This window comes from Ornithodoros turicata, chromosome 10 (genome assembly GCF_037126465.1).
Source record: "Ornithodoros turicata isolate Travis chromosome 10, ASM3712646v1, whole genome shotgun sequence".
In the NCBI taxonomy this organism is placed as follows: domain Eukaryota; kingdom Metazoa; phylum Arthropoda; class Arachnida; order Ixodida; family Argasidae; genus Ornithodoros; species Ornithodoros turicata.
The window spans coordinates 24,540,029-24,563,268 of record NC_088210.1 but is presented as its reverse complement, the minus strand read 5'-3'; the positions used below and the strand labels follow the sequence as shown (position 1 = coordinate 24,563,268).

The 23,240-nt window shown below is 45.7% G+C and overlaps 1 protein-coding gene across 17 annotated transcripts in view; it reads left to right on the top strand.

The window, feature by feature from the left end:
• LOC135371154 (RNA-binding protein Musashi homolog Rbp6-like) overlaps positions 1-23,240 on the top strand; it is a 344,111-nt gene that overhangs the window by 135,006 nt on the left and 185,865 nt on the right. For all 17 annotated transcript variants that reach the window (XM_064605199.1, XM_064605200.1, XM_064605198.1 and 14 more), the window contains exon 5: positions 13,196-13,237. In XM_064605199.1, coding sequence (XP_064461269.1) covers positions 13,196-13,237 — 42 coding nt within the window. The remainder of the gene's footprint in view (positions 1-13,195; positions 13,238-23,240) is intronic.

The following is a 23,240-nucleotide window of genomic DNA, read 5'->3' as shown; positions in this document are numbered from 1 at the left end:
TCGGATGATTGTCCAGCATGCTTGTTCGTTGATGACGTGAGACGAAGAACATTGCAGATCTAATGAAGCCTTACGTGACGACCGACAGACTGGGACAAAATGTGGAAGAGTGGACGGGGACGCCTTTACGTTGTTCCTTTTGACTGTTCTTCTAGACGTTACTCCGGATTACCAATAGCCAGACCGCAATTGTGTCGTCCCAACGCTTTCCTCTCGTAGTCGTCATCACCCTGGCAATCTATAGCGAACTTGGGGACCAGTTAATGAAATCGCGGCAATTGGTCTTACCTAAGGGCCACACTGGGTGGACTCTTGTGGAGGTTGAATGTCAGCTGGTCGCCCAAGTGACTGAGTGACTCGCTTAAAGCGAGAACACGCTTCAGACAATGGAATGCTTGCTTGGCGTGCACTTTTCATTTGACTGACGCACGCGCACACACACACACACACAAAAAAAAGGGGGGGAGTAGCATGGGGGATTAGTTACGTCGTCTAGTCTCCTACATGGCAATTACTTCCCATGTAAGTACCCTGGCCCAAAAATTAGTTCCCCAGCTCCACAGATAGTCGCAAAACACTTCGCAAATGGTTCTCTGAATGTAACATTCCACGTAAAGATGCATGTACCTTGCGGGAATTTGGCTGAACAACGCAATATAATTGAGAAATTTTCTGCCGACAGAGAAAGAAATGGTTAACGATTCCTTCGTGACAAATTGTGCCATGTCGCGAGATTTTATGACTTGATATACAGTTTCAATCAAAATCAAAACATTTTCATTTGCGACATATGTATTATGTATACATACGGTTGTGAGGACAAAGTAACAAATGCAGTCCCGGACTCTGTGACAATGATTTATGCCCATTAATTTAGTCCCGAAAGAGACTAATGGATTGTTGCAACGCATCTAATCCCCAAAAGGACTAACATTACCCCCCCCCCCCCTCCCCCCTCAGAGTGCAGTACGAGGTTGTACGAACCGCACAGCGTAATGCGCACGTACTCGTCGCTGCCAGCCTGGCAGTATTGCAGTAACGAGCGTCGGGGAAGCAGCTCTAGAATGCATGACGTGGAGTCGGGCTAATTGGCAGGGACGGCTGGGACACCGAGTCCAGGCGCTGGCTCGGCGCGAGGTACGCGCGGCATTAGCATGTGGCTGCGGTGGTTGCCTCTCGACCGTGACTTCTACTCCCCGCCCCTTTTAGAGCTGACCTTTATTTTTGGCCCTTCTTTTTCATCGTCGAACGAGCGCTTGCTTCAGAATGCGGTGGAACCGTTGGGCCGTGCGCTTACCAACTGGGCTCGCGGGGAAATTAACGCTATGGAACTCGGAGGTGATGGGAATGGACTACAGGCGGAGACGCGCTTATTTTTGCGGTTGTCAGATGTAAAGCTACCCAAGCAGCAAAGTATATTGGCCAAATATTGGCTAAATAGCGGCAATACTGATCCGATATTGGCCCAATATTGGCTAAATAGCGGCAATACCGATCCAAGATTGGCCCAATAATGGCTAAATAGCGGCAATACTGATCCAATATTGGCCCAATATTGGCTAAATAGCGGTAATACTGATCCAAGATTGGACCAATATTGGGCCGGTATTGCCGATGTTTAGCCGATATTGGGCCAATATGTTGTGCTGCTTGGGTAGGTACAGAGACGCGATTTTACGTTCTGCTTACGCGAGGCTCTTTATCGGGAGAGCTGTGAGTGATGGTCTACGTATCGTACAGTATAGAGTAGAGTCAACTCCCGTTAGGCTCTAACCTCCAGCTTTATAGCAGTCGAATTGAATACATCCGACTAGCTTCCGCGGCGTAATGGTTAGGATGATCGCTTTTCACGTGGAGACTGGGAGGTGACACGGGTTCGAATCCTGGCACCGGCTGTGCTGTCTGAGGATTTCCGCGTGTTTTCCGAAGACTTTCCAGACGAATGTCTGCACCGTTCCCCCTGAAGTCGGCCCAGGACGCATACTAACCCCTCTGTCCCTCACACCTTCCTGCTGTCGTCTCTCCATCTGTCCGCATCTGTACACCGCTCTTAGCCACAGTTGCTTTGCTGCGCTAACACGGAGTTTTAAAAAAAAGAATACATTCGAAGGCAGCATGTCCTGCGGCAAACTATTTCCAAAAGGTGGTTTCTAGAAAAAAGAAACGATCTATGTAAGGGTTTACGTGGCATATAGTATACTCTCTGAAGTACGAGTAGTACCTGGCAGTTGTCCAGAAGAAAGACGAATCCTCTTTGAACTTAAAACCTTAGGTGCTTATATTCGATTCAACAATACAGCTTCCACTTGGCTAATTTTCAAATATTAAAGCGATGACTTTAGTGATGAGCCTTCACTCCCCAATTCAAGTGCCGAATCGGATACTGTGACAGCTGCCTATGCTCCAAATGTGGCGTTGAAGCGAACATTGAGCACGTCCTAATAGAATGTAAGCTCTACGAAACGGAGAGGCGGCAACTCTGTGCTCAGCTGAGTGGTGCTAGCCGACAGACGTTCAACCTGGCTGCAATTCTTGGCCCATGTCAGAGCCATGTCCAACACCGTCGAGGACCTCTGATGTTCTTGGAGTTCCTCTTGGCTACCGGCTTGCTCCAGACGCTGTAGGGTCCACCCCTGCATCTCAAGGACCATTGGCGCTTCTTTCATGTGCTTCTTCCTTTTGTGCGACGTATAGCGTTGCGCAACCAGACGACGGGAGTTCGAGTTGGACTTGCACATAACTTCATTTTCATATTTCACATCTCATGCTTCTCGTGTAATGGGGTAGGGTACTGCTCTCAAGCGGTGAATCACCCCAGGCCATAGTCATGATTTAGTTGTTGTTGTTGTTGTTTAGTGATGAGCGAGATGGCATATTGAGAGACTGTTGTAGTTGCAAGCCATTTCACGTTTAACAAATCCCGAAACCAGCACGTGCATTAAAATATACATCCCCGAATTTATATATGCACATGAGCCGAAACCAAAGCCGCGGCAACCGGGAACGCGGGGAGTGCAGCGCTCCTTTCACTTCAGACGGCCACGTGATTTGGAGCGATGGAGATAATGGACCTCGCCCGAGAAACGTCATCATGACGTTGGTAGACAGGCTGAAACCGAAACAAATGGGAAGGAGAGGACTGGCTTCCACGAATGGGCACTTGTTTCGCTGCCTCCTATCGAAAGAAAAGTAGGACCGAAGGTCGCGTCCATTTCAGGGTCCATCGTAATCCCCTCAAAACCATGGCTTTCGGGCGCGACCTCGTTCGCCCCTAGCTTCGGGCGTAGTTCAACTCTACCAAATAGCCGAGTTCAGAAAATCCCAGTGCTCTTTGCGCACGCATTGCATCCTGGGCGCTTGCTGAGAGGTGGAACGAAGAATGATCCTTCACATTTCGGTTTCGCTGACGTTGACACGTCGTGGACAATGGGCTGGTAGGGGAAAAATCTGAACAGTTTGGAGGCCACCCGTTTCTTTCGTATTAGTAAACTCCCACAGTCCAAAGTGGCGCTAAGCACTCTGGGATTTTCTGAACTCGTCTATTGGTGGCGCTGCCGAGCACTATGACGTCATTCGTTCACAAACAGGGATAGGTCTGTTTGGGTAGGTGCGATACGTAAAAGTGGCACTAAAGTGCACTGTGCACTTTCACGTCCCTTTAATGTAAAAAAAAAAGTCCGCTATCAAGTGCGAGCAATGTAATCCAGCCTATCTGTAGCCAGAAGCCAGACTGCTGATGGACATCCTCGCTCACTCACGTATCGCATTTCTGCCTAAGGTACGTGTCCCATTTGCAGACAGCCCACTCACTATGTGTTCCTCATTTCCGTAACAGCAATAACGATAGTGCGGGAGGCTTTCCGCGTCCTGACGCAGCACAAATCGGAAGCATAATCGTTCCGACAACATGACGTTCGGAACACGTAATTACGATTCTTTGCCGTATTGACCGGTGAAACGTGAGAGCCGATGCCTCTGCTTGTGAATGTTAAGACCAGCGACTTGTGGCTACTCGGAGATATTCAGATGGTTGACAGAGGCCAGCAAATCCATCTCGTTTTCCCTGCCATGTGGTTGCGTCCGTTGTTGCCGGCTGTCAGAGACAAACGTGACACCTGTCCCGCCCTCTGGCGGTCATGGCTAGCTGTCGCATTCGTCATCTCTAATGCACATTTGTGCCTCCTATATGAGTACAATTATTTGGTGGACCATGCTATATTCCGCCGTGTAAGAAACGAAGCTGAAGAAGGGACATTGGGAAATCAAGCGAGCTTAAAGCCACCGACGACCTCACGCTGCCGTGACATATGACACAAAAAGACGTTGCCAATTGTACCATACTGGCTTTTCTGGTCAACATAGGAACCTCTGAGTATAGACAGAAAACAGCCCTGGCGGCGTACTGCAGCATTGTGTTATGCCTTCGGTATAGAATTGGAGGATTATGAAGTAGCGCTGTTTTCTCATGAAGATGGCTTCCTCAGCATCCCTTAGTAAGAGTGACAAGATCTTCCATTGCGGGGATAACATCGCTTCAGCTTAAACTTTCTACGTTTTATTAAAACGTATATTTTATTATGTGACTTTGAGAAACGAGTGAGATCTCTACGAGTTTCAGTGCTGTAACGTGAATATGTCGTTCACATACTGCAGACAGTTATTGCAAAAACAGTGAACAACTTGTATCTAATATAACCTATTTGAAACTTGTTTTACTCGTAACAGTGCTGTTTCTGCCATCGCACGAGCATATGTATTCCAAGTAGTATAATATCGCACAGCGAGTGTAATCTAATAGTTAACTGGGTAAGTTTGCACTCCAGTGGTACACTGAGGTGTGACAAGTGCTCAAGTGGCTTAGTGCTAGTGTATACGCCATCTCGCAGAAGAAAACGCATACGGGATGCGTAAAACGATTTTTGATATCCACGTCCCTCATTGACCCAATGCAAACTTTTAGTTCGGCCATCGCCAATGAAGCATACTGCCGGCGACATGCCATTTGATGTCATCTGCCCAACGTGTACAGCTTGCATAGAACGTCACGTCGCAACGCGGAAACAAAGGGCAGCTCACGTGCACGTGGGAGGACGCTTATTTCTGGGGGTCCAGCGGTCTGGGCGGGGTCCCGCAGGCGATGGGTTTTCCGCGCCGTGTGGGGCATTCAATGTTGGCAAAACGTGCTCATGCACTCATGAAAAAAATCCTTGTTTCACTCTGCTCGACATCGTTTCTCTGTTTCTCTCTCTCTCTCTCTCTTTTAATTAATGTGTTTTCATGTCGAGGCTGTTCAATATTTCGTGTTTCAAATATTTTCGTGTCCTAAACTCGTAACGACACGGCGTTATATGTTGGCACTGCCGTTACAGGTTTTTACTGAAGGACGATAAAAAATGATAAGTCTCGTCCAATGTTAAATATGTGGGCGGTGCCGCCTTATGTTGTTTCAGTATTCGACGTCACGAAGGCCCGCGCACGTTGTAAACGTAATTTTTCTTATATATTCTCTATGCTGGAGCGTTATTTTTATGTTATTACTGAACTTGTGCGCACAAGCATTCGCAGATATCGCTATCATCATCGTCATTCATGAAAGACGACAGTTAACTGCACGTCTCACACCTGCACGTTGGAAATGACAATTAAACAAATGCCATTTAGCTAACTGTCAGTTTCTTAACGGACAGTTAGCGCGCCGTCTGACAGGGGTTTAAATCTGCAAACTAAGTTTTATTCACGTTATACAGGACACATATGTTAACTCGAAGGGGGAAAAAATGAAGATGCCTACGTTCTTCATCACATATTTGTGATTCATGTCGAATAGGTGTTACGTCAACCGATACAACATTTTACACTTAGACTGAACTGCATATGATATAGTTAGATGCAGTTGTGTAACCAATGGTTCCTAGCGGTACAATCTTTGATGGCACTTGTCCTGCTTCTCCTCTTCCTTTGAAATACGTAATTTAAATAAAACGTTTCGCTTCCGAGTCATATCTGAGGTACAAGTAGAATATTATTCTCGTTTATTACACTTTTAATTAGTATTCTAGTTCCCGCTATTTTAGTCTCCTGACACTGGTATTTACTCAACCCAACCTAACCTAACCTAGAGGAGCCATTGATGTGCTTATTAGAAATGACTCGTTCATGCAATCCGATGACTATGGATGGCGTAACGCATATGGGAAGGGTTCCGGAGCGAAAACTCAGGGGGGAGGGGGGGGGGCGGCCGCCCCCTCTGCTCCCACCTTCCGACGCCCCTGGCACCTGGATGCACTTTGACATCTTGCCTCCTTTTTTCGGCCCCTCTCGACTTCGTTGATTTCGCCGAGGCATGCAGAGATTATTCTCCGCTCCGATCGACTTCCCTCAGCCCCTCGCTAGGGCCGCTCCCCGACGTACTTTTCCGGTACAACAGTGTTGTTCCTTCAGTGGTACAGACCGCGGTCGCCTATTTTCTGAGTTATCTGAATTACGACGTGGCCAGGACCGTCCGACCTTCCCCGGCGTTGGCTTTCTATTGCTCGACTTGTGTGCGCTCTTACTTATGGCCTCTGATTGCGAGTATGGGCTTTTGTTTGTATTGTATCGGTGTGTTTTCCCCTGCCGGTGTTCTATTGGCTATCTGAGGTACACGTATTGGCAATTTCCCTCGCGGCGGTAAGCTTACTTGTTTGGCTCTACTGTTCGTTCCGTCCAGCAAATAAAATGGAGACTTCGGTTCTCCTATATAAAGTGGATTAGCACGTTAGCTGACATATTTCTGAAAATATCAGGACGGAGGTGCATTTAAGATATTTTTTGTTGCATATAAAATACTGCGCACCATAGCACATACGTGATATGTCGCTCTTAAGAATTTTAATTTGTCATCAAAATTGCGATAAAATCGGTCTGGATGACCCCTGGTGTGAGATAACCCTCATTTTAGTGGAAAACACTGGCGCTAATGTAGCCAGCTTTTTTTCTTTTAATTGTGATTTTGATTTCCACGCTGCGTACTGTAGGCGGCGCTGCGTTAGACCCAGTGTTATGCGAATGCAATGTAGGTTTGCCGCTCTACTTGGCGGGCAGTGCAAAGTTGGTGTTTACTTCGGCACAGTGTCGCCCTCAATTTTCAACTTTCATTTTTCAAAAAAAAAAAAAGAAAGAAACTATAAACGTGATTGGGACCAAAATTGCGACGACAGAGTCCTGAGGGCTCGCGATATCGTAATCAATTCATTTTATGTGATGATCCCGAATGACATCTTTCTCTCCCCTTTGTTGATAACGGGCGGTGTGAGTGCAGCAGATTTAAGGCTGATTATATAGCCTGGAAAACGTATTGCGCGCCAATCCAGTCCAACATCAAGTAAAACGAGAGTTCTGATAGTTTTTGTTGCGATAAGCCCGAGCTACTTCAATACCAATTAATACCAATGCTTCATGAGTGGCACGATTTACGCCTGCTTTATAATGTGTAGAGGAGGTAGTGTTCGTCGTTGTCCCCTTCGTCGTTGTCCACGGCTCGCTACAAATGCGTGCCGCCTATCTAATCTAGATCGCCTATCAAACGATCAGAGCACTGTGCTGCTGAGTAGATTGAAAAATGTACGCCGGTTTTGGTGAAAATTACATATTGTATTACATTCTGAAACCTCCATTGCTGGAAAATTACACGCGTGTTTCTCATTTTTAAAGGAAATTGTTGCTGTCCACCCCAAAATTACCGCAGTTGTTCCTCAGTTCTGATGGAGGTCTGAAAGAGTATGTTTTTTTCTCTCTCTCTCTCTCTCTCTCTCTTTGTTGTTTCTAAACGTTGTAACTTGGACATGCATCGTGTTGTCAGGTTCTTACAAGCCTGCGCCGCCAGTGACGAGGTCCACGCCACGGTGGAGGACTCGAGGGGGGGGGGGGGGTAACAACGATGCTTATAAATAGGACATTTTATTACGAGATCCTATCCCATGGTTTCGTTAATGATTGTATCCTGACGATACTGAGTCACGCCATCTGTTCTCACATCCATTGGTCAGTCGGGTACTCTGGAGTAAAGCCTAACGTCTGCTCCCGGTGCAGTAGAGGACAAGATGACCTCTGGTCACGGAGAGTGGCTTCTTGCTTCTCGGGCTATCTACTTATCGGTTTATGGTTTTTTTTTTTTTTTTTTTGCTAAATAAGCTCGGTGTCTTTTCTTTTGACGAAGATCATTTTAGGCATATTTTGTAGCGCTGTCTCGCTGTGCAGATCAGTCCGTGGTGAGGTTTTGGAGTAATCGCAGATGACGTCGGACATCCGAGAGAATAGAGCGAATAATAATAATAATAATAATAATAATAATAATAAAAAGAGAGAAACAGAGAAACACAACCCGAATGGGAATCCCCCCTTTTTCTAAAAAAAAAAAAAAAAGGTGTATTGTAACTCCTTTCTGGGGAGTACACCCTTGCCACATATATATCACTCCCTCTGAAGTGTACAATTACTCTCCAGTAGGGAGTTAAGGGGTCTTCTCACTCCCTGAAGGGAGTGAGGCGACTCCTTTTTGACAGTAATTGTATACACTCCAAAAGGAGGGATATATGTGGCAAGGGTTACTCCTCAAAAGGAGTTACAATACACCTTTTCTTTTTTTAAAGAGTGTGCTTAGAATCAGGATCAGCGTTTTCGAAAGAACAACCCGTCGATGTGGTTCTGCTTTATAGGATGCACTCCTATAGTTAAGGTACGTTCTTCGCAGTTGTATGCGCAAATAGAAGCTATTTCTTACTCGCTCAGCATACTCTATTGAGATAAACATGAACACGTTTCCATTTTGTGCTTTCTATTTCTATTCTATTCTATTCTAAACTTGAACAAGAAGAAAAAGAAACAAGCCGTTTGGGTAGGAATCATGACGGTTGGGTTTGTTTTACATGGCGGTGGTGCTGGCTCCTCCTCCTATGCAGAGTAGTGTCAGCACTTTTGCTTCAAATATAAAGCACCGGACGATTTGGGGACTATCGCCGTGTCGTTTATCCTCGCACACACCTCTTTGCGAAACCGTAAATTGCACCTGTCCCATCTAGTCTGACAGCATCCACCCACAAGCAACGAATAGGATGACAAAACTCCGATCGTGGAAGCGACACGCAAACATCTATGGCTTCGTACCGGATGACATTCATTCCAAACTTGCTAATAAGCGTAACAGTTGCGTATTGCAGGTCCTCATTTTCACGTCGCTCGTCTTTCTGAAAGCTTCCTGTCGTACAAGGCGTGCATTGCAGCTGTATGCATGTCACAAGACGCCGTTCTCGTGCGTTCAACCCCTCGCTGTTTCGTGACGTGTATGCCCTCGTCCAGCTAATTACGCCTAATTAAGGGGGAGATGAGTCTCCTTGTGCGAGACAATTTTCTCATCCTTGTATGTCTCGCATGGCGTGCATATATCCGTGACATATAGAAACAAGACGTATACGTCTAGCGAATATGGAGCTGTGACAACTTCGGTTTGTAAAGGCCCGAACGCAGAGATTGATTGATTCATTGATTGATTGGTAAAAGAGTAAAATGGAGGTGTTAGTTCCAAACTGCTCGGGACTGGCCTGAACGCATAGATGTGTTAAAGATATGTAATATTTTGGCTTTTACTTCGTGGTGTTCCAGTGCGTTGACTGGCTGAAGGGAGGTTGTCCGGTCTTTTGGTTTGGTTTTGCACTATAGGACAAAATACTGTACCATCAGATGAACGTAATAAATTTTCTTTATATATAAGACACAAAAAAAGAGTGATCTTAGTCCGGTTCGGGAATATAGATGCGACGCTACAACCATTAGTCCCTTTCGAGACTAAATCACTGAAGTTCAAGTATGGGAAGTTTAGGGATCAAGGGGACTAACATATGTAACTGCTCTTCGAGTTTTCTCTCTTTTTTTTTTTTTTCCTCCTTGGAGCGTGGTTACGAAAAATTAAATGTAGAAGAGTAACTCTGATTTGCGCCTGCAACTACAGAAACTAAGTTTGTTTATATACTCAATATAGTTATCCCGTATGGACATGGAGAAATTTAAAGATTCCAACTAAATGAGCTAAGTTGGAAAGTCACTATAGTAGAAATATAAGGAGATATATTATTGGTCATAGACGCCCAGATCACGGATACGAGTAATACGATAATAATGGCATACACGCAGAGAACATTAACGGGGCAGTCGGGAGCCGGCTTGTACTATTCGACTATACGAGCTATGTGTAGAGGCCATGTGCAAAATTTCATTCATTTTTTCTGTGGCCTGGTGGGGAGGCTTGATTTAAGAGGTCACAGTAACTTCAGACCAACATCTTCTTTGTGCTTTTATATGTTTTATACCTATCCCTCCATCCGTACCTGGTGTTAAATCACGCCTATAAGGAGCCATGATGAGATGCATTATGAAAGAATGTCTTTATTGGTGAGGTAACCGCTGAAGGATTAGTAAATCTATCGACGCTCTCGTACGAGACTTCCCGCGACAGATGATGCCTATCCATACAACTACCGCGCCGTTACGATTAAGTAGGTGCTTCATTCTGAAGCACTTCAAAGTAAGAGAAAGAGAGAGAAAAAAAAGAACGGGCACATTTCAGCTTGAGATATAACCGTCCCTTCGCAGGAGCTGGAATGGCTAAAATGTCTCTGAAAGTTGCGATGAAAATTGCGAATTTCTTTTAATGCAAACGCTTACGCGAAAGCGTCTGCGCATGCGCTGTTGCGTCCCACGAAACGTTCTTATTCTTGAAAGGAGGGATGTATCCCCTCGAGGCTGGATAAAAAACGATACGGATAATTACTTTTTGTCTGCGTGTTTGCCTTTGTGGTTTACATTATACGTATGCAAGATTAAAGAGATACATCGTGTGCATTTAAAGTGCCATGGTCGCAGGTTTCGTCGCAGTTTAACGGAGAAAATGTAGCGCGTAGTCACGCTAGGTGTTTAAACTGGCTTCAACATCAGGGATATTTATTCGATCCGGCGAGATGACACGGAGAATAATTGAGATGAGCTATGAGCTGTTTTGTCTTTAAATGGAGACTTCGCAAGGATTCGAAAAAAAATTAGGTGAACATCATACCGAACACGAACCACCCCCTCGATACCGAATACACCATTCGCATTCATTTCGCGTGAGTAATTAATTCCTAAATGATGACAATGGCAAACCGAAACAGAAATCTGAAGAGCAGAAAATAGAGCTCCATATACTACGGCGGCTCGCCCGGAGGAGGATGCCGTGACGTCACCCAGCGTTGTCGTCCGCTCCGAAACCCGCATTCTCTCTTGTGTTTTGAAGGGGGGGAAAAAGTCCCATATAGTTGCCGTTTCCGTCGTTTAGGGAATCTCTTGCCGCAACCACTCATGCAACATATTGAGACGACCATTACGGCTCGATTGCAACGGGATAGAACGCTTTGGAAAAGGTTGTATCCTTCCAAAACACGAGCAGGTCAGACGAAGCAGCGCCAGGAAAAGGATGCTGGATGATGTCAGCAGTGGGTTGCTTTCAGCGCCCTCTCGCTTCACAGAGGCGAAGCGCTCGCTTCGTAATAAATTCGTTTAAATAAAATTTGCGCAGTTTTGGAACGAGATATTTCGTACACATGTTCCTGACATCCCAAGGGTTACGAATGTACCACAACCTCTGTTGTAATTTTGTTGCGCAGTCCCACTTTAACGGGTTGTGACACTTCGTCTCAAGTTTTGGAGCAAGGGGGGTAATATATGCTTAGATAACCGGCACCGCTTATACCGAAGCTCAAGCGGCTCTGACGTCAACGCAGGCGTCTCCGCCAGTGAGGAAGCGCGAGAGAGGTCACGTGCTTATGACTACCAACGGAAATGGCCGGAGCTCTGATGCCAGAGCTTGACGAGTTCGTGTAGTATTCAAGGGTTTATATCACGCCAAGTATGACACGTAGAAAAATAATTCTTTTCCCCTCATTGCTCTACTGTGCAATGCGATACGTGCATGATGTAATGAACGCCATGTATCAAAGTGTCAATTCTTTTAAAGGGACACAAATGGCTGACAACTTCATGCCCTCGTGCTTGAGAAAGTGCACCACGATGTAGAATACTACGAGGATACATGTTGACTGGCATCAAGAGCGCGATGGCTCACCGGTACAAAACAGAGCGAATTTTTGTTATCTCAGTACCTTTTTCAGTTCCCCATATAAGGCTATGTTACCTTTAAACGATATGCTTCAGGAGGAGTCTGCCTCAGATTACAATGCCCTTCCGCTTTCTGAAAATTCAGTCGACCTTCTTTTCGTGTGAGTTTCTGTTAGGACCTGAGTTCTTTCGATTGCTCTATGACATGCGAAATTGAACTTACGTGCTCTAATTCACGCGCGCGCGAACTTTGTGACGTCAGGGGTTTAAAGTGCAAAACGTATTTTTTTTTTTTCGATTCTCTCCTCATTCTTGAGGGAGAGACGTAGTAAAAAAAAAAATTTGATTGTCACGTGGAGTTGCTTCTCCTACAAAATCGATAGCAACAACGAATAATGAAGTGTTGTTGTGATGGGTGTTGTACTATCTTGTGTGTTCCAGCCTCAGAACATCAATTTCCATCGTGAACAACAAATGTATCCATAGTCATACCCCGATGTGGTGAATCCGTATCAGATACTCCATATGGTGAATTGTACGATATGCAGATCTTCCTTAACACAAATTGCGGTATTCAGGGGATTATTATACAATCTTCAGTCGGAGCAAAATGTGTGTCACGTCGCGGTTGTAATGACGGTGACGTTAATGATGATAAGAACGAGAAAGAAAAAAAAAGGTCGTTGGGTGATACCTTATCATGAGCACGACAGAAGAGCTCGGATCAACTTGAGGAGTTGAAGGAGCGTCAAAAAATACACACCAACAGGAAAGAAGAACACACCAATTATTCTTGTCTCCACTACAGTGGCGCTGCAATGCGTTTTTCCAGCTTACTTTTCTGCAAAAAAAAAAATAAGAAGAAACAGCCTCTGTGGGCAGCCTTTTAATTTGATGCTAGACACATTGGGCAGTGGTGCAGTTTTGTGGAAGTGTGGCTTGTCGGTGTCTATTTACCCTGTTGAGGGAAATTCGGATTTTTTTTTATCCGGACAGTGTGTTCGTTTGTCTGTCGGCAGCGCCACCAGTCCCCGGAGAATAATTTTTTTGCCTTTTTTCTCCTTTTCAGATTGATCCGAAGATTGCCTTTCCGAAACGAGCTCATCCAAAGGTAATTCCCCACTTTTATTGTGTTTACTTGCTTCTTCTCGGACGCTTAGCTTCTCTATATAGGTGTGTGCGCGTGTGGGAGTGGTCATTTCGTAAGTGTGCATCGGAGGGATTACCCGGGCAATTTATTTATTTTCCTTTTCGGGAATTAGTCCTAGCGGGCCTTGTGGGAATCTCTTTGTGGGGAGGGCACGTTCCTTTTCTTTTTCTTTATGTTCTTCTTCTATATGGCTCTGATTGCGCACAACAAGGCGGTTATACGATCGATGCTGCCGTATTTTGTATTCCTCCGACGAATTATTTCGAAGTTAATACCTCGCTCCGCGATGCCGGCTACGAACAATGCCCCGTTTACCCCGTCCGCACCAAGTGAAGATCGGCGAAAACCTCGGTAATGTTTTGTATCTCCAGACGGCGCTATAAAAGGCTTTATAAAATATGCAGGGGTCATATATTATGCGTTGACAATAAGAGCGAGATGAATGGTTGATCCTGGTATATAGCGCTTGCTTATCTAGATCTTAATTCGTGAAGCCGTATCACGCTTAACTTGGTGTGCAAAATGGCAGCTGTGCTTTTTCATTGTTTACTTTTTTCGTTTTCGCTGAACCTTGTAACAACTGAAGTAGAAGATTATTTAACGGAAATAATTGACTGAAAAAGAAAAAAAAAAACATGGGGTGTATCAGGCTACGCAGTCTCACTTACCAGCATGCAGCATGTCTAACATATATAAGGTAGCTGATCAAAAAGAATAAGAAATTAGTGTGCAAAGATGTATGTGACCCCGGAGGCAAACTGACTGTCAAAAGGCTGACAAGAAGTCATTTAAGGAACTGAGAATCGAAGATCCCCAAAACGCATGGACAATTTTGATAGCTATTTATGTGTTTCTATACACTGCGCACGTGTTAGTTTCGATTTAAGAGATTTAATAATCACTTTTCGTTTTCGCTGAGCGTTCTACACAACACCGTTCAACTGACCGATTATTGATTGATTGATTATTTAAAAGAAAACCAGGGAGAAATTGAACTTGTCTCCTGACTGGTTCTGCTACTCCCAAAACAAAACAAACACACAAACAAACAAAAACAAACAAAAGTACATTCCCCATCCCCAACAATTAGTGTGTTAGTACCCTAGGTGCAAGTGAATAAATATCACTAGAACATGCAACTGACCGACTTTTACATCTAGTCTATCTAATCTAGTTTATTTATTTGAGCAGCCTTATCCATGTTCACCGCACTGACCACTACCAAACACGCAATAGTATATAGTGCATAAGATTGTTCCTTGTACCAAGAGAGAGAGTTATTACTCCTTAAACAACGTTTCTATGTTCGTCATTAATTGCGCACAGAACAGAAGCCCGCAATAAAGAAAGCTTTTCTTTTTGCCTCAATGCTTAATGAATACACAACTGCGGATGGCCGGGCGAAGAAGCTTCAGTTTCGTATTCGCAACGGGAACTATTAATCAACGAAGGTTCGACTGAGCGTTGTTCTGCTGTGGTGGAGGGAATCTGCAGCGCAGAGAGCAGCTCGTCCGGGGGCTCCCGTTGATTATGCACGCTCATTGTGATTTATGGTGTAGGCGCCGCGTAGGATGTAATTATGTTACCCTGACTTTCCAACGCTGTAGCAGCTCTCCTTGTATGTGCACTGTGGAACTGATCAGGAAAAAGGACAGTGAGTCTAACTTTCTGACCCCACCGAAATTTGGCGCTTGGGAAGCAGCGTTCTTTACTGCGTTCTCGGCGTGTGTATTTGTGCGACGGATACTCGTATCCGAAGTAACTTAGTTAGAAGTAGTTACGGTGACTAGTTACTGGAAAGGTAACTGTAACCAGTTAGAGTAATTAGTTACTTTCAGAATCGTAAGCTCTTCGCAGTAATTTCGGAGAACCTTAGTATTTTCTTGATCACTACCTATTTGCTGCAGGTTATTCGTAGCTCACGCAACTGCCCTTAACTCTAAAAGAATGGAAATGTGAAAAGAGTGCACCTATCACAGCTACTCAGGAACAAGCACGTGGCGCGTACGCTCCATCGACTCGAGGCTATATTCGTGGTGACATCCCAACGCCTCACAATGTTGCTCGCAGTACTTTCGCGCAGAAGTACAGCACTGGAACTCTATAGCCTCGCAAAGGGCCCAAATTAAAGTTGATTTTGGTATCGATCGCTACAATATAAAACGACACCATTATACTCTGATGACGAGAAACCAGTTCTGTGGTCAGCGCTCCTAGGTGCAGTACGGAAGAAGCGTTGGCCCCGTCTGGTGTCCCAGTTGAGCGTCTGTTCAGCATTGTCAGGGGTGCTTTGAAAGCGAGAGACACTTACAGAGACAAAATTGGAGCGGCAGCTGTTGCTCCAGTACAACCTGCACAAGTAGTTCGCGTTGCACTAGTAAATAATTTAGCATAAAAGTTTTTGAACTGGGAACTTTAAAGCTAGGAGCGTGCTATGGCGGCTATAGTCGTGACGATGCCCACTTGAGTGCGGCCAACAACGGCAAGCTAGCTCGACCCCCCCCCCCCCCCCTCTCCTGTTTCAAGAGCGTTGAATGAAGATTTCAGACAAGTGTGTCGCAAGGAGTACGTTCTGGAATGTCCGTTGCTTTGTACGTTGTTACCGCGAGGTTGTTCCGAGTTTACGCCGATGTTGAGAGGGACTTCTTTTTCTTCGCCGTTCACGGACGGAAATATTAAAGGAATGGATGAAGAAACAAGAAAAAGTGAAAGGTCAAGACAGAATTAAGTACGTTAAGAGAACTGTGTGGTAATTCGCTTCAGGAATAGAAAGGGCCGGCATCAAAGAACAGTTATTTTTGCCAGCAGGCCCTGGCAGCAACTCAAACACTTCTCACGCGCATTGTGCGCTGTTGTAGTATCTGGATTCATGAGAATGGTATCATCCACATAAGCGTCGCAAGCATGATAAGTCGGCCCAGGACGCACATTAACCCCCCTGTCCCCCCACTCATTCCTGCTCTTCTCTCTCTGTCCACATTTGTATAGCCACACTTGCTTCGCTGCGCCGGTTGCGCCTCTGGTATCAGGACAGCATATTTTTGTAAAATACGTATGTATCAAAGCCCCGGTCATAAACTGTGTTCGGCATCCCAGACAAAAATGACGGCTGAGTAACAACAGTGCAACCCGAGACACGGAAGAAAAACAGAAGACGGAAGACTTCCGTGTCTCGAGTTTCACTGTTGTAATCATGTATCAGCTCGTCTGCGCCCTTGCCCTTCTGCCATGACGGCTGAGCCTGAAAAGGGCATTGAAAAACCCTCGAATTTTTGTTGTAAAATTCAAAAATAACAAACAGGTTAAGAGCATCAACCCTTTACTATATACAAATTAAAAACAAGACTTTCGTGCAGTAGGCTGCACTTCTTCTGGTTTGAGGGCGTGTTACAATGTCCTCAAAGTTACAAGGTCCTCAAACCTGAAGAAGTGCAGCGGACTGCACGAAAGTCTCGTTTTTAATTTGTATATAGTAAAACAGTTGATGCTCTTAACCGTCTTTGTTATTTTTGATTCTGCATCGCCGGAAACTTGCACATTGATTCTCTTCGCGTTCTACGATTCCAAAATTCAGTGGGAACCATGTCATTTGGCGTCAGTTCTCAGACCTGTTACGAAATCAAAACGCGCGAATTTTACTGCTTAATGCGTGCTCTAGCTGCACGAAAGAAAAGGGGTTTCTTTCCCCCTTGGGCGAAGACGTGTTCCTTATCGGCGAGTTACTCAGAAATAGCGACAGAACCAGGAACACCGTGTAATTCAGCGCAACGCCTCGTAAATGCTGCCGCACATGACCAATGCATCGCAGTGCGATGGTCGTGAAGCGTTGACTGGTATACGAGCTCTACTGTACGGGAGCCTTTCTCGCCAGACACACAGTGTTTACACGCACGATAAGGGTGTTCACCGCCGGCAACTGATCTCCTTTGGAAAGACGATAACGCGTTTACAGCCCGGAACTTTGCCGGGAAAAGATAACCGAAACAGGCAAGCCATATCCAGCGGCTGCTTCATCAATCAGGACCAAGTACAAACGGGACATACACACACGCGCGCACCTGCAGAAGCGCTTGAGCTTGCGGAGAAGGAGGATTCATAAATCCACGGAAACATGCGGTTTTCTTCTTCTTCTTTTTCTCTCTGCTTATTCCGGGTGTTTTGCAGACGCGTGGATTCTGCGGCTGAAGGAAGCAGCGCGTGAAATGGGCCTCGCAATGGGAAGGCCTCGCAAACTGGCGCTGTTCACCGCGGACGTGGCGTATAATAATACGGCGCGGTTTGTTCGTCACTCCTGTCTACTCTTGGCTTGGCTTGACTTGTGTCTACTCTTTCTCTCTCTTTTTTTAATGCCAAAGCTGCCACTGAGCACCAGGAAACTTTGTTGCTATGCGGTATATGGCGTGATTGAGAGAACTAAGACGTAACTGTAAAGTGCGTGGTTCTCGGGCCCTTCTATATAGCACTCGACTATCACTGGTGTCGATGTACCTTGCCGAGGCCGCGGCATTGTTGCATTTGTGTTGGAACACGGGGTGACATTTGCGAAACAACACAGAAATATAGTGCTGTTGACGTAACGGCAGACCAACCGGGAACAGCGGAGCAGTGACAGTCGACGACGCCTACGGTATAGATAGCGTATACTTGTCGAGATTCCAGGCAGAATGCACTATACCAGGTTCTAAGTGCATTCTGCTTCGCGCTACTTCAACGTCGCTGTACCCAAATCTTTTAGCGGGAAGTACTAACGTAAAACCCATCGGAGGACACGCGCAACTTGCTAGGCATTGCCAGGAAATAAGTGAGGAAGAATCTCGTCAGAGGCACATACCCAAGCAGCACAAACATCTTGGCCCAATATTGGACTTATATTGGCAATACTGGCCAATATTGGTCCAATCTTTGTCCAATATTGGACCGATATTGACAATACTGGCCCAATCTTGGTCCAATATTGAGCCGGCATTGCCAATATTGGTCCAGTATTAGGCCAAGATGCTGTGCTGCTTGGGTATATACATATAACAGAGGGTATACCTCAGACAGCACATGCTTGTTTCTCTCCGCTAACGATCTAACTTCTTACGTGGACGTTACTGAACTATGTCGAAGCCCAGGCACAGCGAGGTGTCTTTTAATTCCCCCCACAGACGCTACCCATAAAACGATGTTCCCACCGATGTGTGCGAGCCAGCTGTTTACAGAGTGTGTGCTTCTTCGCTCGTGTGTTTACCGAGCTCCGTGTGGCGACCACTTGAGCTCTGTTTTGGTTTAAAGTGCCCTCACGGCGAAAAGAAACAGGTTTCGAGAGTAGCGGCCACAATACAGCATCTCACCCTGGCTGTACGGCGACGTGTCAGGACGAGAAGATAGAAGAAGGCCCCCTTTTGTCTCTCAGCTTGACAGTTTAAAAGCCGAGTTCTCGCGCGGCGAGCGGCAACATGGCGCGAAGAAGTCGCCAGAAAGCACTGAGTGTGAATGATGGTCGCCACGTCCATACTGAGGAATGTCTCCGGCATGCGGCTGTCGCGCTCGGGGGACATTAAGCTATATATGGTGGCTCAGTTGAATTACGACATAAAGGTAACAGAAGTGCGGCCGTAAGCGTTGCAGAATTGAAAGTATCAAGTTTAAAGCAGGGAAGCGTCGCAATAAGGATGGATGGCACTCCGGCTTATCGTTTGTAATATGGCAGGTGGTTCCTGGGTCACGGACAGTTTTTCATTTTGAAACGTCGTTAGAACAAACTTCGAAGGAGGCGCTGCCGAAGTGTGGCTGCTTTCGATTTGAGGCGAAGACAAAGAAGTGCTGGGGAAACGGAAGGAGTCTTTTTTTTTTTTAAGGTGCCGTATAGAGCAGTTGAAGAACAGTCAAATAGAATGATTGTATTCAGTAGCGTAATCCCTTAGGACTCTGACGTCACAATTTTCGTAGGAATCACACTCATGTTTTCTTTTTTTTAGATTGTCGAAATTGAAAATTGGGAGCAACACTGTGCGGAAGTAGACAGCCACTTCGCACTGCTCGCCAAGTACAGCGGCAAAACAACATTGCCTTCGCATAACACTGGGTCTATAACGCTGCGCAGGGCGGAAACCAAAGTCACAAATCACAGTAAACAAAAAGCTGACCACATGAGTGCCAGTGTTGCCCGCTAAAATGAGGGTTGCCTCACACAAGGCGTCGCCTCGGCCGATTTCATCGCAATTTTGACAACAAATTAACATTCTTTAGAGCAACACATCGTGTGTGCTATGTTGCCATGTAAGCAACGATGTCCTAAATGACATGTAAACATGTAAGCTGCTCGCGTGTTGCTTTGCGTTCCCTTTAGATTGGATTTCATCCCGTGCACGGATAATGGTTGAGGTACAATACGGTCGCATGAAACTAGGGTGGTTCCATAAGTTTCCGGCCCGACCAACTTTTAATAGTCATAGAGACGAAACAAGTGTATCACTTTTCGACATAGTCACCCTTAACTTCGATGCACTTTTGACACCTTTCAACCAGCATTCTTATACCCTTAAAAAAATAGTCCGAAGTTTTGTCCGCAAAACGCTAGAAAACTGCATCTTGCACCTCACTATCGTTTTGAAATCTCCGTCCTCTGAGATCCCTCTTCAAGTTTGAGACAGGAAGTAGTCACTCGGTGCCAAGTCTGGACACTAGGGTGGGGGGTGGATTTCTTCGAAGCCGCACTCCTTCAGTGCAGCCTTTGCAACAGAAGCCGTGTGGACTGGGGCATTGTCCTGGAGCAACCGGACACCTCGACTCAACCAGCCGCGCCTATTTTCCATAATGGCGTCTCGCAGTCGGTGCAGGAGTGAAGCATAATAAGTCGCATTCACTGTTGTGTTCCTCTCTTTGAATTCAATGAGGAGGACATCGTGACAATCCCAAAATATTGTTGCCATGATCTTCTTTGTGGATTGTGTGACCTTGGCTTTTCTTGTGGGTGCTTCTCCTGGTTTGCGCCATTCCATCCTCCTCCTCGACTCCTTTTTCGAAAGGGGATCATAGCAGAGCACCATAGTCTCATCCCCTGTGACAATTGACTTCAATATTTCTTCTTCGTTCTCTTGACAGAGCTCCAAAAACTATTTGGCACAGACGACGCGATGTTGCTTTTGAACTGACGAGAGAAGTCGTGGTACCCATCTCGCAGTGACCTTTTTTCATGTGAAGGCCCTCGCCGATGATGCGAAAAACGGTTGTTTTGGAAAACCCCAGTCTTTCTGCAGCCTTTCCCGAGATTTCCTTCACCATCAGACGCCTGTCGCTCAGCGCTTCCTCCTCGACAAGAGACAAATTTTCTTGTGTCACCACTTCCACCGGACGACCATCGCGTGGATCATCTTCAATGGATTCTCGCCCCAGTCGAAACTGCTTAGCCCTGTCTTTTACGGTTGTGTACGACGGAGAGGCTTCCCTGTACACGTTGTCCAGTCGCGCTTTAATTTCTTTAAGCGAAAGTCCCTCTTTTGTCAAGAATTTTCTCACAGCGCGGTACTCGATTTTTTCCATTTTAACTGAAGAGTGCACCCTGGCTGTTTGAAATGCCGCTCTCCAACCGACAAAAGCATGGAGAGGGTTGAGGGTGGTGCTCCGGCCCTCCAACAGATGGCGCCACGCGTCCTTAATCGCATTTTCAAATTCGCGCGCGTTTTCTACATCGGGCAGGAAACTTATGGAACCACTCTTATATGTTAACTTCACTTTTCGTCCCATGTTATTCCGTGTCAGACAATGAAGGAGCGCTATAGAGGTCACGTGCTTGCGACCACCAATGGGAATGGCCTTGCTCTCGCTCTTCTGATGTAATAAATAATAATTAATAAAATGATAAAAGTAATTCTTTTTCCTCAATACTGTGATGATCTGTAGAACGCGTGTGAGATGTAACAAACCACAAATTATCACAACCCCGAGCAGCACTTGCTGGCCCAATATCGGGCCGACGTTGCCAATATTGGTCCAATATTGAGCAAAGAGGTTGTGCTCCTTGGAACCTCTTTAAGCATTATGCAGAGACGACAACGTGTACATGTTTTACGTAAACGTATTATTATACATACATAATTTTATTATACATACTATTAAATAATATACTTACTTTATATTATTTTATATTTTAATTTATTGTTTTTATATTTCTTATTTTATATACTTATGATACATACATACCTGTTATACGTATATATTACATGTGCCACGTAAGCATTTTTCTTTTCATAATCATTCAAAGCTAAGGGAACCCTCTCACATGATTTCGATCAAAGCGGCCCTCTTTCTCCTGGCGTGAGCATCCGACAACAGCTGCCGAGCGGCGATTCCTTTTTCTGCTATCAAAATATTTGTGTTTCGCTCGCTTTCACCCCTGTCCCATATGGTGGCTGTAGTATCAGAGATTTGCGTATCAATGTCTCACTTAGGTAACTGAAGAATCCGAGGCCGTTGAAGCCGTGATGCTACGTATCTTCTGTTTCTCGTGCCGTACAGGGGTTTACAACACGTCAAGGAAGCTTTTAGTCCGCTAGACAACAATTACTCCCGATCTTAGTTACTTACGCAAAACTCTTCCTCCCCAAATTACTCCTGAAATTTACTTCCAAGCACCGCATAGGATACCTAAATGTCACACAGACTTCCGTGCACTTGGTCCCGAACGGGACTAATTTTGTGTGCCGATACATACTCTAAAAGGACTAAACTTACCGTTTTATTTCGCGAGCCCTTAATTTTCGCGAATTTCGCGAATCGGGAAAATTCGCAAACTTTAAGGGCACGCGAAAATTTCAAAAACAGAGAAGGATGAGCTCGAGCAGATTGAGGATCTCGCGAAATTTAGTGGTCGCGGATATATCCCAGCTACTCGATTCGTGAAAATTTAGGGCCGCGAAATTAAAGGGTTTTACAGTAGGCCCTTTTTTACTTTTTTAGAGTGTACGTTTGTCCTTCTTCCAGGTGTCTTCTATTCTTTACTTTACTTTACTTTAACCTTCACTTTATTGAGCACACAAGTGCGGGAAACAAGGGCAGAAAAAGCCCCGATGCTTGTCGAGGCTCAAGTTCTATTCTTCCGATCCGGATCTCAACAATTATTTCTCCCGATTGTTGTTTTCTATTTCGTGTTAGCGCCGCGAAGCAACTGTGCCCATGAGCGTCGTACTGGCATGGACAGATGGTGAGAGGACAGCAAGGAGGAGCGCGGTGCGAGACAATGGGGGTTCAGTATGCGTCCTGGCACGACATCACGGGGAACTGTGCCGACATTCATCTGGAAAATCTGCCGGGAAAACCTCGGACAACACACAGCCAGTGCGCAGCGATTCGAACCTGCGTCACCTCCCAGTCTCACGATTCCTGGTTCCTCGAGTATAATCTCGAACCCGACTACGAAATTCGGGGCCGTCCTCATCCCGCGCATACATACACTCCCGGCAGGGCATAAGAGTTCACCTTCGATCTGCAGCGAAATGACTCCGTTTATCTTGTCCCAGCAGAGAATGTCAAATAAAACGCGACCGGCTCTTCCAGAGGAAGGAAAGGCAAGATCTAACTCTTTCCAAGTGGTCCCTTTTCCGCTTAATCTTAATCTCAATCTGGCTTTGCAAGCCGGCTGCCCCCGGGAGCTTTCCTGCTGGAGTTGTCCCTAATTGATTGAGCCTCAATTGATTGGCGTCCTGGGATGGCACGAGCTCTGCTGCTGCAGTTGCATGCTCCGCGAATCCTGTTTCGTCCGGTCGTTGACAACTCAAGGGGGCAGGCGAGGGGAATCTGGGGGTGCGGAGAAAAATAGCGTATCCCGAGCCTCTCCAAACCGTAGGGAAATTGCATAAGGCGCAGTTTGCTGAGAGTCTCTTTGTGCGTCGTGCCTTATATCATCTGTATCCCTATTTAATACGGTTTTGTCAGACATAGGTTTGCGGCTGGAATGGGAGTTTAAATTGAAGTACGAGAG